The sequence below is a fragment of the Prionailurus bengalensis genome, chromosome D1 (assembly GCF_016509475.1).
Source record: "Prionailurus bengalensis isolate Pbe53 chromosome D1, Fcat_Pben_1.1_paternal_pri, whole genome shotgun sequence".
Taxonomy (NCBI): domain Eukaryota; kingdom Metazoa; phylum Chordata; class Mammalia; order Carnivora; family Felidae; genus Prionailurus; species Prionailurus bengalensis.
The window spans coordinates 109,144,229-109,159,136 of record NC_057346.1 but is presented as its reverse complement, the minus strand read 5'-3'; the positions used below and the strand labels follow the sequence as shown (position 1 = coordinate 109,159,136).

Here is a 14,908-nt window from a genome sequence, read left to right as displayed (position 1 = left end):
CATTCCCGGCCCGAAGAACAATGTATGTCAGAGCACGGAGATCTGGAAGGAGCTAGTTGTGATTTTAGGGGACAGTGCCCTGAACGTAGACTCGGGAGTGCCGGTGTTTAGAATACAGGGTGATGAGATTGAAAGGTACCAGGAGACCAAACTCAAAGGCCTTGAATGCCAAGCTGAGAGTGAGGGCTCCATTCTGTTGCCGGTAACAGCCACTGCAGGTTTTGGGAAGAATACAGTGAATGTGCACACATCTACCCACATGCACAGACAGGCAAGAGCGCACTCCCTATAGTGTGCACTTTGAGATCAAAGCGGAAGTTCGGGTTCTGAACTTGTGTGAGTCCCTGGAGGCACATCTCCCCTTCCTTCCCGCCCCCCCCCCCCCCCAAGAAGCGACTGGTTTCCTTGGAGCTACTCTTCCTGCTTCCCTCACTCCCCACAGACATAGATGAATGCAGCCAGGACCCCGGCCTGTGCCTTCCCCACGGGGCCTGCGAGAACCTGCAGGGCTCCTATGTTTGCGTCTGTGACGAGGGCTTCACGCCCACCCAGGATCAGCACGGCTGTGAGGGTGAGTGTCCTCCAGGCTCCTCCTCAGACTAGACAACTCCCCTGAGCTGCAGCTGCGGTTCAGAGACTTTTCCTGGTCTCGCCCTCTGGAATCTGGGGAACGGGAAGAAATCCCTTTTGCCCGAGAGTCCATTGGACCTGGACCGCACAGGAGAGTCCTGAACCTCACATTGAGGATGGAGCTTGGCTCTGACGGGGCGGCTGAGGGGAGCGAGGGAGTGTGGGGCAGCCGGGGCATGAGGTCGGTGGGCAGCGTGGACAGCAAGACCGTCTGCAGGACCCTGAGCTGCCCTCCCCTCCCCTCAGAGGTGGAGCAGCCCCACCACAAGAAGGAGTGCTACCTTAACTTCGATGACACCGTGTTCTGCGACAGTGTACTGGCCACCAATGTCACCCAGCAGGAGTGCTGCTGCTCGCTGGGGGCTGGCTGGGGAGACCACTGCGAGATCTATCCCTGCCCAGTGTACAGCTCAGGTCAGGAGCCGGGCAGGCCTTTCGCCTTCCCAGAGTCTCAGTTTCTTCATTTGGAAACGGACGGGGAGAAATGGCCCCTCCCTGGATAGGTGGGAAATGAGGTGGAGAGCCCCGACAGAAGCACGCACGCGCTCAGTCCCGCCTCCTTTCTTCCCCACGGCCGCTCTCTCCCCGCAGCTGAGTTCCACAGTCTCTGCCCAGACGGGAAGGGCTACACCCAAGACAACAACATTGTCAACTATGGCATCCCGGCCCACCGTGGTAAGCCCCGACACGGCTCCGCCCACCGGACACGTCCCTCCCCGCCCCGCCCACCGAGCTCGGCAGTGCTAACTGGGGTAGGCCCCGCCCACACCGTCATCGTCTGCCCCGCCCCTATCACGCCCTCGTCCGCCTCCGGAAAAGCCTCTCCCACTGAGTTTGCTCCGCCCCCGCGGTAAGCCCCGCCCACACTTCCCTGGCTGCGGGCCTGAGCCGCCCGGGAGGTAGAGGCCGCAGGGCGCCCACGGCTGGTCACTCCGCAGACATCGACGAGTGCATACTGTTCGGGGCCGAGATCTGCAAGGAGGGCAAGTGCGTGAATACGCAGCCCGGCTACGAGTGCTATTGCAAGCAAGGCTTCTACTACGACGGGAACCTGCTGGAGTGCGTGGGTGAGCGCAGATGGTCCCAGTGGCCGTGGGCCAGCAGCCGGGAGACACGCACAACCACCCGACTTCGGGCTGGTTCCCTCCACTCGTGCTTTTCCTCCCCGCAGACGTGGACGAGTGCTTGGACGAGTCCAACTGCCGGAACGGAGTGTGTGAGAACACGCGCGGCGGCTACCGCTGTGCCTGCACGCCCCCCGCCGAGTACAGCCCAGCGCAGCGGCAGTGTCTGAGCCCGGAGGAGATGGGTGAGGCCCGGGCCTGCCGGCTGGGGAAACAGGAGGGGAGCGGGGACTGGGCCAAGCTGTGACCGCCACTCCCATCCATGCCCTCGCTACCCCCTAGACGTAGACGAGTGTCAGGACCCGGCAGCGTGCCGCCCTGGCCGCTGCGTCAACCTGCCGGGCTCCTACCGCTGCGAGTGCCGCCCGCCCTGGGTGCCCGGGCCCTCCGGCCGCGATTGCCAGCTCCCCGAGAGCCCAGCCGGTGAGGGCAAGAGTTGTCTTGGGCCGATTCCAGGGCCTGGGCTGCCGGGTGGAGCCCCGGGGTCGCGGCTCCCCACGAGGCTTGGTTGGAGCAGGGACCTAGTGTCCCCGTTTCGGGCCCCCCAGCTGAAGCCAGGTCTCCCCTGGCAGAGCGTGCCCCGGAGCGACGGGACGTGTGCTGGGCCCAGCGCGGAGAAGATGGCATGTGCGCGGGACCCCTGGCCGGGCCAGCCCTCACCTTCGACGACTGCTGCTGTCGTCAGGGCCGCGGTTGGGGAGCCCAGTGCCGCCCTTGCCCGCCACGCAGCGCTGGTGAGCCTCCCCAGAGGGGTTTGCGGAGTGCTGGGGCAGGAGCCAGGGTGCTGCTTTCGCGTGGCTGACCGCCCCCGCTCCTCCCAGGGTCCCAGTGCCCAACGTCACAGAGTGAGAGCAATTCCTTCTGGGACGCGAGCCCCCTGCTGCTAGGAAAGCCCCCTCGAGGTGAGTATAACGGGAGGGCACGGAGAGGGGGCGGGGGGGGGGGGCGGAGGGGGGTCCCCAACCATCTGCTGGCAGAGGTGAAGGTTGATGTCTGCATTTTCCCCACCCGCACAGAAGAGGACAGCTCGGAGGAGGACTCGGACGAGTGCCGCTGCGTGAGTGGCCGCTGCGTGCCGAGGCCCGGCGGCGCCGTGTGCGAGTGTCCGGGCGGCTTCCAGCTCGACGCCTCTCGTGCGCGTTGTGTCGGTGAGCCGGACCGCGGGGGTGGGACCGGCCCCCGGGCCAAGACCAGAAGTTGGTGGAGGGGCCGGGGCCAAGGCTGGCAGCCCGGGGGAGGCACGGGGCCACACGCTAAGGGGGCTGCGTGCCCTGGCGCCCTGGCGAAGCTCGCACCTGTCGCCCCCACCTGCAGACATCGATGAGTGCCGAGAACTGAACCAGCGGGGGCTGCTGTGCAAGAGTGAGCGCTGCGTGAACACAAGCGGGTCCTTCCGCTGCGTCTGCAAAGCTGGCTTCGCACGCAGCCGCCCACACGGGGCCTGTGTGCCCCAGCGCCGCCGCTAACGAGGCCCTCAGCCATCAGCGAGGGGTTCCCGCCTGACCCTCGGGGTGAACTCAGTCTCTCACCTGTGTTCCCACTCGGGGCTCGGACCCAGGAACTCTCCGGGGGGTCGTAGACCCCTTCCTGCGCCCCGAGTTCTGAGGGCGCCCTTACAGGCGCCGCCCGGTTCGCAGGTGGAGTTTGGGACTCTCAGGCACTGAGGTCCTTCCTCCCAGAGGGCGTTTCCTGGAAACTGATAAATCAAATCATGCCTCTGCACTCTCGGCTTGTCCAAGCGAATTGATGTTCCCGTCTGTGGTGGGCGTGGACTTCGCAGGGCAGCGCCGTACCCAAGCCTCCTGGGAGGGGCTACACTGAGCCCAGCACAGGGGTGTGAAATAGAATTTATTGTGGCTCTGATTATGTACACGTGAGATGTGCCTGGCCGGGCTGGCCGGGCTGGCATGGTTTGTACAATAAATACATCCGCGGGGCCTGCTCTCCGCGGCTGCGAGCGCCCATATGGCAAGTTCAGTCCAGCTTCCGAGTTCCCAGCTTCATGGGGCCCTTGGCTGCCTTCTTTTCAGCGCGTTTGGCTTCCATCTCCCGCCGACGCTCCTCGCGCTTCTTCCGGGCCAGCTCGGCCTTCCCTTGCCCTGGGAGCAGGAGGAGGAGGAGAAGGAGGAGGAGGAGGAGGTGGGCGGAGGGCTTCAGGACCACTGGGGCCTCAGCTTCCCAGCCTGCCCCTGCCCCCAGTCTGTGTGCCCGGACGAGAAGGGGAAGCACTCACGGCTCTCGGTCTCCAGACCCTCCCAGTTGTCATCGCCCCATGAATCAGGTCTCGGCTGAAAGGGAAGTGTGGTTGGAGTGGAGGTGGACTCCCGGCTGAGGTCCACCCCGGTCTGAACCCTCATGGGAAAAGGTGCCAAGTACCTGAGCGCTGGTCTCCCGGCGTGACGACACAGCAGCAAAGGGATCACCTTTGTCACTGGGCTCCGAGCCACCCCAGTTATACTCGCTGGCCAGCCGTGTGCCCTCAGGCGGTGGCTCCGGGGGACTTGGCTCCTGCCAGCCCTGCTCCCACGAGCCCTCGGCTTCCCAGCTGCTCCAGTCTGACTCGGATTTTGGGTCCGGGTTGCTGGTCTGCAGAAGATGGGGAGGTAGTGCCCAATGGTGGGGCGTGCCCAATGGCTGGCCTCCCCCTCCCCCATAGGAACACCACTGTCCCACCCTGCTTACCTGCCCGGCACGGCTAGCTCGGCCCCCAGTACTCCAGTCCTCCTGCTGGGCCAACACCGAATCGGCCTCCTGCTGCAGTGTGGGAAGGAGAGCGCGACCATAGGCGCTCCAGCCCCCACCCAAAGGGCAAGGAAGCCTGCCTGCCCCTTCCCAGCCACGGGCTCCACCCTTTCTTCTTTGGCATTCCATCTCACTTGCTCCTCAAGCCTTGCTTCCCATCTATAGAGTGGACATGCATCACTCCTCTGAGGCTGGGGAATGAGATCTAGATGTTCCACACCGTTCCCCACAGCCTCAGACCCGAGACTGTTGTCAGCAGATGGGGAAATCGGGCCCCAAGGTCTGCCCACATTCCCATCAGGGTAGCCCCACTCCATCCTCAGCCCATCCCCCACAGGCCTGGGGGTGGCCTCTCCTTACTGATCCCTGGAGCTACTGGAGGACAGGGAGAAGAGAGTGAGGAAGACAAATGGGCTGCCCCCAAAACCACCACCATTTCCATCCCCGCGCCCAGGGGCCCCTGGGGCTTAGTGGGGACAGCTGCCAACTGTTACCCACAAGGGCCACTCGTGACACCTACTCAGCAGGGATGCTGTGCAGATGAGGACAGGCGTGACCAGCCAAGCCCACCTGAGCTCCTTGAAGGCAGCCTTAACCTTTGACCCGGAGTTACCTGGGAGTTGCCTGGGGAGGCCCCCTCAGCCCCACTCACCTCCAGGCTGCCCCAGTCTTCATCATCCCATCTGTCGGCAACACTGCTGTCCTCCGCTGTGTCCGTGCCCTCCTCTTGCGTCTCCCAGTGGCCTGAGGTTGTGGATGTGGCAGGGACGACGGCGGGGGCCGGGGCGGGAAGTCCTGAGGAGCAGAGGCTCACTGAGGTCCCGGATACTGGGCCCCAGGAAGGTCTCAAAACAGGGCAGAGGTTTCTGGGGTCAGGGGGAAGGTGCAGAGAGCAGCTCGTGAAGGGACTAGACCCCGCCTGTCCCCTACGTCCCCACTGCCACCCCCGGAGAAGCCAGACAGTCATAGCTCCTAGGTGCCAGCACCCCCAAGCCCTCTCAGTCACTGATGCGGCCACTCTGGGGCACACTCACCCTCGGGTGTGGGTCTCTGGGGGACGTTGGTCTCAGCCGGGGCAGCTGCTGGGTGTGCACGGATCAGCTTGGACGTGAGCGAGGAGACCCCTGTGACAGCCCAGCCTGCCCAGCTGACTGCGGCTCCTCCCATTCCAGGGCTGGAGGCGGCATGGACATCCTTCTCTGGGCAGTGTCAAAAGAGACAAGTATAGTCACCTCAGGCTCTCATGGGGAAGGTGACAGGAGCGCAGTAACGGACACAGAGCAACCTGTAGCGGCCCCCCTTCTCCAGGCCTGTGCTCCCCCATCTCTAAGATGGGAGGGGTGGGGAGCAGTGGTGTCGGGTCTGCTCTCCGAGGTCGTTCTAGCTTTCAGAGACTCCAGTGACATGGAAGGGGGCTCTGACAGGTAACAGTCAAGGATGTGATGGAAGAAGAGGGCACACGACTGGGGGCCACTCACCCACTTCCGCTAGCTGGGTTGGGTCCTCTGACACAGACTCCAGTTTGGACAGGAAGCTTCGAATGGCCTTGAAGGCCTATGGGGTAGGAAGGGGCAAAGCTGGGGCCTCCAGGGTTCCCATGAGTCCGCGGGGCCAGCTAGGGCCCAAACGCCCCCCTGGAGCCTCTGCTCCAGGGCCCGGGCCCAGCTGTGCCTCACCTGGTCTCGCACGGATTTCTCAGGATCCACGGTGAGGCCACAGAGCACAGGCAGGATCTTGTGGGCACAGTCATTCATCGAGTAGAGGTTGTGGGTGGCAGCAAAGCCCAGGACACCCGCCACCCGCGAAGGTGCAAATGGGTCTTTGGTGGCCCGGCTGAAGGCAGAGGTGAGGACCCTGTGTCGGGTCTGGGGTGAGGCAGGGGAGAGGGCTCCTGAGTTCAGGATCAGTACTGGGACCCAGAACTCCCAGATCTACTTCCCGGAGCAGAGGCCATCCACGGGCTCCCCCAGAATCTGAAAAATGTGAGCTAATCACTAACAAACGAGGAGAATTTTTCCTGGAAACTCGACCTGGGCTTCTCCTCCCAGATCACCCTGTTCATGCTGCCTCAGGACAACAGGGGCTGGAGCCGCTGGCCTGGGGCCGAGGCCTGGGCCGCCGTCACCATTCATTCATTCCTGTTAACTGTCTGGGTGCTGCAGACATCTGCGTTTACAAACCCTGGCTGAGGGAGTGCACACAGGCCAAGGGGGCCAAGCAAGCCTGGGTTCAGTTCCCAGATCCACCGCCTACTGGCTGGGCGACCTGATACATGCCTCAATCTACCCTCACACATCTGGGCTGGGAGCACCCAGGGCCTAGGTCTCTGGGAGGATGGCAGCCCCTGCACAAGGAGGCCTGGCCCTGGAGGACACTGTGGCCCCGGGGACAGTGAGAGAACCCCCAGGATCCATGTAGGGCACTCACACTGGCACTGAGGTAGGAACCGATTTTGCCCAGGCAGACGGTGGTATTGCAGCGGATGGGGCCCTGCTCATCCTTGGCCTGCAGCCGCGCGAAGTGCTTCATCAGCTCCACATTGAGGTTGGCCTCGTTCAGCTTTGGGGCCAGGAGCAGCATGGACTGTGGGTGCAGGAGTGTGGAAACTGTGGGCCACGGCCGGCCAAAAGACCACACGCAGAAGTGGCTTCCGGGGAGGGTGGGTGGGCCAATAGTGGCACTGGGTGCTGAGGGAACCTCCCAAACCTACCCCCCAACCTGGTCCTGGCCCCTACCCAGAATGCCGTGGAAGGGGACGCTTCTCTGTCCCCTTTACAGCAAAACCTCCGAAGTTTGTGCACACCCCTGTCTCCCGTCCTTCTCCCTCCGTTCTCTCTTGCGTGCACTCTACTCACGCTTCTACAGAAACACCGCCCCCCACCCACTCTCTACAAGCTGGCTCCAGGAGGTGACCAGGGACCTTTGTGTTGCTAAATCCAGTGGCCGATTCTCCGTCCAAACCAGCTGTGACCCCTCAGTAGCTCTGACACTCCTGAGTTCTCCTTCCTCCTTGAAACTGCCATCTCTGGTCCTCCAGGACCCTGCCCTCTCCTCACTCTCCTCCGACCTCATCAGCTGCTCCTTCTCGGGCTCCTGTGGCCGAGATCTTACGGTTCAGACCCCCACTGGTGCTCACCAGGCCTCTTCTCTTTCCACCTCACCCTAGGTGACTTCACCCCTTTCGTGGCTCTGAATGCCCTTGTTAGCTGACAAAGCCCAGATGAGCAGCTCCGGTCCAGACTTCTTCCCTGAACTTCACACATATATAACCAGCGGCCGAACAGACATCTGTACCTGCCTAACTAGACCAACCTCCTCCCGCAAACCTGAGGCTCCCAGTTTCTCAGTACATGGCAACTTAACCTTCCAGGTGCCCAGGCCAGAAACCTCGGAGCCACACTTGGCTCTGCAGCCATCCATCAGCACATACTGTCGGCCCCACCTTCGGAATGTGGCCCCGTCTGTCCCCCACTGCCACCTCTCAGATCTGAGCCACCATTACCTCTCAGACTCCACCTCTCACAACCACGCCCCTTCAGCCATGCTACACCTCTTACTGCTATTTCTACACTGGCCTCAGGACCTCTGCACATGTTCCTTCTGCAGGGAACCCGTTTCCTCCAGATCTCCACCTACCTTGATCCCAAGCCTCCTTTCCTTAAACGATACCTCCTTAGCAAATTCTTCCCTGATCGCTGTTTTTAAAACTGCAAACCCTTTTCTTCACACTGTCACTTTCTAACATAACGTACCTTTCCTAATTCTGTGTACTGTCTGCCAAGCCCACTCCCTGTCACCTCAAAAAGATGCTCCATGAGACATAGTGCATCCCAGCATGGGGCACAGGGCCGGCCAGGCACGAGAGGTGCTCAGCCAGTGTCTGCTGAACGGAGGACTATAAGCCGATCCCAACCTGCTTCCCTCACCAGCTGCTGAGCTGCTCCCAGAGCCCGGCCCTACATGCAGGGTCGTGCCTGCTCCTCCCTTAACCTGCTCAGACCCATAGGCCAAAACCAAGGCCGCTGTGCTCTCAAGTGAGCCCTCTCTGAGCTTTCAAAGACCAGGGCACGCCCACCTTGACTGTCTGCTCCCGGATGGCAGGGTTGGTGTCCAGGAAACCGTGCACAACGTGGGGAAAGATCTGGGTGTTGACTGTTGGCTCATCGAGGTATTGGATAAACTGTTCCATCTGTGGCCCAGCGAGGGGGAGAACACAGTCAGCACCCCCAACCCTGATCACAGCCACCAGCTCATCTCGTGGCTTTGTTTTTCCACCTGGCAGGCACCGGCTAGCCAGGTGCATCTCCTGAGCCCCCTACCTCGCATCTGGCCTATCTCTGGCCTTCGGACCACGCAGAGTGATGAAGAGAGGCCAGGAGGGTGCTGGGAAGAACCAAGGACTGGCAGCTGGAGGGCCTGGCCTCCGGTCCTGCATCACATCCCTTCTCAGAGCCTCTACTGTCTCTTCTATAAAAGGGGTTATAAACCCCAGCCAGAAAGTGGCGTGAGGTAGGCTCACGTGTTTGGCAGCTGGGGAGGGAATGATACCTGGGAGCCTCTAGGTACTTGCTGGCTCATAAGAGGCCCCCACCCTTGATCCCAAGGATCCTGTCTGATGCTCCCAGCTGCCCAGGGATTGGCAGGGGAGACACTATCCCCACTCTATGAACAGCTCAAGTGATCAAGTCAAGAGACTGGGGGAGGCGGACAGTTGGGGCCCTGCAGTCTGGGCAGGCTGTGCCTTCCCAAAGGTGCCGATGAACCTTGTGATGGTCTCAACTTCCTGAGAGCCTAGTCTTACCAGTCCCTCATCTGTGCGTGTTTGGGGAAAGGTTTCTGGGGTGCTAGGGCAGGGGCTCGGGCCACCAGGCTGGGGCTGGAAGTGAGACAAGGGTCTCCCCAGCAGCCAAGGTGGGGTCTGGGTGGGGTGGAGGGGTACAGGGTCTGACCACAGCCCCTACCTGCTGTAGGAGGCGGATACGCATGGCCCGGTCAGTGGATGAGAACATCTTGACCACAACAGGGATGATCTTCTGCTGATACTCCTCAGCGTTGAGGAACTTGCCCACCTTCGGGAAAGAGCAGGAAGAGGGGGCTCGGCTACATGCACAGAAGCAGGGTGACTTTACTGGGCTCATTTACCTTCCTTGGACTCCCTGCTGATCTCCCAGGGTGGGAATGGGGTGATGGTAGAGGGCGTCAGGCACTTCTTCAGCAGCCCCTCTGCCCATACTCCATCTCAGGCAGCCCTGCCCTTAACTTTTCGGGTCCAGGCCCCTCTTAGGAGACTAATGAAAGCTCTGTGCCCCTCCCTATAATCAGGCACCAATGTACCACATGCACACTCATACACACAGAATTCTGCCTATGATTTCTGGAGGCTCCCAGCCATAAGGATTTGCTTGCTGTCTTCCCTCTTGCCCCATGCCAAGCCCCTTCAGGAGAAAGTGTTCTCCCAGGGTGGGCAGAGTGGGGAAGAGCAGGTGCCCAGGTAAGGGTGGGCTGGGGTCTAAGGGAGTGGGGGGAGGATCCAGCCCCTAGAAGTCAAGAGAACTGAGTGCCAGTGGTCAGGAGGGAAGAGGGAAAGTGGGGTGGTGAGCAGGTGATCTCCTGGGCCTTGGAAACACAGTGCACACGTCAGACCAAGGGCACTGTGTTGGGGAAATGGAAGAAGGTCTGTGGGCTCTCAAGCAAAGGGTCTTTGGAAAAAGAATTTTAGAGGCCCAGGGTTTCGCCTCCTCAAGGACAAGGAGTCCACCCAGCCTCCCTGACAGCTGATCAAGTGGTCCTGGATTGCTGGACCAAGGGGACATCAGCAAGAAGTCCCTCATGTGTGTGGATCTGCCCTGACCGGACTGCCCCTCCCCCAGAGCCCTCTCCTTTGCCATTCAGACCCACCCGGCCAGTCCCTGGGCCCCACGGGCCTTGCTCACCTTGAACAGGGGTGTGAGGACAACGGCTCCTGCATTGCCAAACTCGAAGGCGGTCAGCAGCTGGGGCAGCACCTTGTGCCGGCAGAAATCCTCGGGGAAAGAGTCCAGGCTCTTGCTCAGCTCTTGGAAGAACTTTTGCTTCTCAGCCGGCTCTTTGATCTGGGGGTATCAAGGACAGGATACGGGGAGGAGATCAGCCTAGATCAGCCTCAGCTATGGGCCGGGACAGAGGGTCGCCCCCAGCCTGAAAGAGAATTGAACTATACGGGCTCTGGAGCCCCACTGCCTGGGTTCAAATCCCAACTCCCTCATTTAGCAACCACGTGACCTTGGGCAAGTTCCTCCAGCTGTGAAGCGGGATAATAACTATACTGAGTTGTTCTGCAGATTCAACCGGAAAATGCACGTGAAAGCTGCCAGCACAGTGCCTGGCGCACCGTGGGCGCCTAGTCAGTGACTGTCATTCTCGTCACTACCCCTGACCCGTTGCTGGGAAAGCAGCCACTTGGGCCATCAGACCTTTGTCGGCATCACCTCTACTCCTCACAAACAACAACCCAAGGTGTGAGTACCATTAACCCCAGCACACCAATGAGAAAACTAAGGCTCGGAGAGGGGAGGGGGCTTAGTCCATCCACGTGACCCTGGCCAGGGTGGTATTCGTGGCAAGCTGTGCGGAAGGCAGGGATCAGGTATAGTTAACCCCGAGACCTGGTCCTCCCACTGAGCCAGACAGGCCAGGCCGTCAGCTCAATGGTCCCCCTAATCTGCCTCTGAGGCCACAATCCCCGTAACTCACATCTCCTGAGGACAGACTATGCCAGGCAGAGTTACATGCTAAAACCTTTACACAGGTTAAATGATCCCCCCACAACTTTACCGGATAGGTGCCAACTTCATCCACATTTAATCCCACAAGGAAGCTAAGGCACAGAGAGGTCAAGGAATCTGTCAAAAGTCACACAGCTAAGCAGCAGACAGGGAAGAGTTTGACTCCGTGGGCTGTCACCTACCCTGTGCTGCACCCTGTGAAGAGATGCTGTCATTCCCTCATGTATATGCAAGGAGGCTGAGGCTCGAGGTCACCAGCCGAGAGTGACTGGCTAGGGATTATACCCTAGTTCTATATGCTTCCAAAGTTCCTGTGTTTTCTACTGTGCTCTCATTCCCCAAGCAGATGCCTGGCCCAGAAGAGCTGACCTCTGGCTGGGAATGAGGAGGACCTGGTTAGCACTTGAGTACCTCAGTCGAGCGTGGGAGGCAGACTTGGTGCTCTGACAGTCAGGTTCATGGGGCGCCAACGCCCAGAGAAGACCGAACCGCATTCAAGGTCGCATAGCTGGGCGCTCTCCACTGGCCAGCCCAATGACAGGAAGACGGGCCCCAAGGCCCTGCCCTCCCACATTCTCCTTGGGCTTGGCCAGAAACAGCCCATTTCCTATGGAGCACATTATAAGAAGGGTGGCCTGGCAGAGTCAGAGACGTGAGGACTCCAGGTGACAAAGTCCCTGCTGCCCCCACCTGCCCAGGAGGCACAGGGCCCAGAACCTCCAGCACTTTTCCCTCAGGATGAAGCTCAGGTTCTCCTGCTCTGAAGGCCCTCCCTGCCCGACCAGCTCCATCAAGGTCAGGTAAGTGTCTCACTCCTCTCCCCCTCCAGATTCTCAGTCACCTTTCCGTGTGCCCCACACTCAGCTGGGTCAGAGCAGGTATCCAGGGCTGAGCCCCCCCCCCCGCCCCGCATTCCCTACAACAACCTACAGGCCAGCAGAAACTATCATTATCCCCATTACACAGATATGGAAACTCAAGTTCAAGGAGATTAAGCCAAGGAGTCCTTCCTCACATCTTTCCATTCGCTGTTCCCTCGGCCTGGAACGCTCTTCCCCAATTCCCATCGCCATGGCTCCCACCTTTCCACTCTTCAGGTCTCAGTTCAAATGTCACCCCTCAGAGAACCTCTCCCTGAGCATCCTGACCCACTATTTTCCTTCCTGGTACTTGTCCCTATCCTGGGAGCACACATTTCCTCATTTATGATTTTCTGTCCCTCTCTCCCAGTGAGAGTCCCTCAGGGTTGGGACCTGGTCCATTTACTCCCTGCTAGATCCTTGAGGGCAGGGATCTGGGTCTGACTCTTCCTCCTGGCCCCGCTGCCCACAGCACAGCGCAGCACCAGGCATGGCATCCATCAGGGCCAAGGCCAGTGTGCACGGGGGAGTTACTGGAGTGCCAGGGGCAGTCACTAAGTACCTACTATGTGGCAGACATTATATTATGCGCTTCCCACTCACTGAATCCTCACCGAGTTCCTCTGAAGCAGGTACTAGTGTAGAAAGAGCATCTGACAAGTCACAGTAAATGAGAGCTGGAGCCAGGGTTCAGCCCCAGAGAGCCTGGCTCCCTAGTCCATGCTTGTCCCCCAGGGTCTAATTACAAGGGAGCCCACAAAGTGGGGAGGGAGGACTGGGATGAAGGACACAGGACCAAAGCCCAGGGCGGGGTGGGGGGCTCACCTGAATCTCCTCCAAAAAGAGGTTGGTCTCCACAAAGCGGTTGTTCATGAAGCCACCGGGCGCCCGGCAGTTCTGCAGGAAGCGGGCTGGGTTGGGACGCACTTTGGGGTTGGCTCCAACTAGCTCGCAGTAATGGGGCACCAGCGATTTGGGGATCTGCAGGAGAAGGGTCAGTGTCAGGGCAGGGCTGGTTGGCTGGCAGACAGGGGCTGGGACTGGGTCGGACACTCACCTTTCCAGGGTTGCGCAGGGCGGCTGCCCGAGGTAGGGGCCCGTTGAAGACTTCCCAGATGAGGCAGCCCAAGCGCCACATGTCGGCTGACCTGAGGCAGTGTGACCAGAGCCGCTCAAGGCCCTGCCACCTGCTAGCACAGACCTCCAACCCGCCTTGGGCACCAGACACTAAGCTGATCATCCCATCAGCCCTGAGAAGCAGGGCTCGTTAGTCCCATTTGACAGATAAAGAGACTGAGGCTCAGAAAAGCAAGGACATCCACCCCAGCTCATACGTCTTTGTTTCTCCTGCCCTACCTCCCTGACGACCCTAGGTCCCTCCCCAGCTGGGCAGCAGGGGACAGGGAAGTGCCAGCTGGTTGAGGGGTCCCGAGGCTGCTGGAGCTTCCAGAATAGGGCAGGTTGGGGCATGCCGCCCCCAGTCACCCACCATTTCTCTCTGACTGCTCTGCCACTGCCATCAGCCAGCTCCGGGGGGTCATACTGCTCAAGTTCAGGGACCCCCTTCCGGGGGGGTCCCCCGCCATTGCCCTGGGCAGAGTACATGTAGTCCAGGCCCCCCAGCTTCCACTCGCCGGCCCGGTCCACGAACACAGCGGCCATGCAGACGTTGTTGTGAATGAGGCTGCAGTCATTGACCAGGAAGCTGAGGGCTTTCTGGGGGCAGAAGGAGCCATCGCACTCCAGCAACTGGAGTCCCCCACCCTGCCCTCATCACCACTGCCCCCCACCTCACCACAATCTGGTGTAGCCCCCAGGAGAGCTCCAGATCCTTCAGGCCACCGGCCTCCGCTCGCTCCTTGAGGTACGTTCCCAGTGGGGTCACTGCCTCTGTCACTACATGGAGGCACTTGTCTGTCTGAAGAAGGGGACATGGCCGGAGAGGAAGGGGAGATGAGAGGCACAGGGAGAGAGGTGGAGAAGGGGAAATCAAATCTAGGGGTGCAGAGGCAGGAGGGGTGGAAGTGGAGGGGCAGGAAGGCAGAAGACAAGGCTGGGAGCCTGGGAGAAAGTGAGGGGCACGGATGGGACAGCCTGGGCAGCAGGTACCTCCAGCCCATCGATGTAGGCCAGAATGTTGGGGTGCCGGAGAGTTTTGAGGCGCTTGAAGGCAGCTTTGGCCACCTGGGTCTGCTCTTCGGCACCGGGCTTCACGTCGTACACGAAGATGGACACCGGGCTGCCTGTGGCCTGGGGGTAGGACAGAGGGACCTCAGGGATGTGGGCCGGGCCCAGGCGACCACTCCAGTTCCGAGATGGGCCCCCGAGCTGACAAGTGGCGGGAGAAAAGGGCCGCCGCCGGGTATCTCCCCAGGTCAGCCTTTAGGGACTCAGCCGGGCCCACGTGACCCCGGTTCCGTCCGCCGGTCGTCCCTCGGTCCTTCCGCCCGCCACGTCGGCACTGCCCGTCCCCCTCCCCCGGCCGGTTGCCCCGGAGGCTCCGCAGCCACGTCAGGCGGGGCGCGACGCGGCGGGGCCGGCGGCGCTGACTAGGCGAGGCCGAGGTCGGCCGCGGCCTGCGGAGCGGGGCCGCGCTCACCTTCTTGCGGCCGCGGTGCAGGACCCAGGGCCCAGGCGGGCCGCCCTCGGGGGGGTCCGGGCTGAGCTCGAACGGGAAGTCCCGGACCGGGTCCCGGGCAAAGAACCACATCGTCCCCGCCGCCGCCGCAGGCCGGGGCGCCTCAGCTCCGGGTCCTCTGGCGGCCGAGCCGGGCGGGGCGGGGCGAGG

The 14,908-nt window shown here is 61.2% G+C and overlaps 2 protein-coding genes across 6 annotated transcripts in view; one reads left to right on the top strand and one right to left on the bottom strand.

Annotated features, from left to right (window-relative positions):
* LTBP3 (latent transforming growth factor beta binding protein 3) overlaps positions 1 to 3,718 on the top strand; it is a 17,755-nt gene extending 14,037 nt beyond the window's left edge. For 2 of the 4 annotated variants that reach the window (XM_043582519.1, XM_043582516.1), the window contains 10 exons: positions 443 to 571; positions 877 to 1,044; positions 1,222 to 1,305; positions 1,569 to 1,697; positions 1,802 to 1,939; positions 2,037 to 2,177; positions 2,327 to 2,488; positions 2,576 to 2,656; positions 2,771 to 2,902; positions 3,069 to 3,718. In XM_043582519.1, coding sequence (XP_043438454.1) covers positions 443 to 571; positions 877 to 1,044; positions 1,222 to 1,305; positions 1,569 to 1,697; positions 1,802 to 1,939; positions 2,037 to 2,177; positions 2,327 to 2,488; positions 2,576 to 2,656; positions 2,771 to 2,902; positions 3,069 to 3,220 — 1,316 coding nt within the window. In that variant the 3' untranslated portion in view covers positions 3,221 to 3,718. The remainder of the gene's footprint in view (positions 1 to 442; positions 572 to 876; positions 1,045 to 1,221; positions 1,306 to 1,568; positions 1,698 to 1,801; positions 1,940 to 2,036; positions 2,178 to 2,326; positions 2,489 to 2,575; positions 2,657 to 2,770; positions 2,903 to 3,068) is intronic. The other 2 variants (XM_043582518.1, XM_043582520.1) reach the window with 2 other exon arrangements.
* Positions 3,590 to 14,908, bottom strand: SCYL1 (SCY1 like pseudokinase 1). 2 transcript variants are annotated; one of them, XM_043582521.1, is made up of 18 exons: positions 14,720 to 14,908; positions 14,230 to 14,370; positions 13,916 to 14,038; positions 13,610 to 13,836; positions 13,178 to 13,268; positions 12,946 to 13,101; positions 10,430 to 10,588; positions 9,458 to 9,565; positions 8,572 to 8,685; positions 6,924 to 7,079; positions 6,173 to 6,361; positions 5,975 to 6,050; positions 5,531 to 5,695; positions 5,149 to 5,291; positions 4,437 to 4,508; positions 4,131 to 4,340; positions 3,988 to 4,042; positions 3,590 to 3,853 (listed from the first exon to the last, which is right to left on the bottom strand). In XM_043582521.1, the coding sequence occupies exons 1-18, from the start codon at positions 14,828 to 14,830 to the stop codon at positions 3,729 to 3,731; spliced, it is 2,421 nt and encodes an 806-aa protein (XP_043438456.1). In that variant the 5' UTR covers positions 14,831 to 14,908; the 3' UTR covers positions 3,590 to 3,728. The 2 variants fall into 2 exon arrangements, with proteins under 2 accessions (XP_043438456.1, XP_043438457.1); XM_043582522.1 differs by having other exon boundaries at positions 4,437 to 4,505; positions 14,720 to 14,905.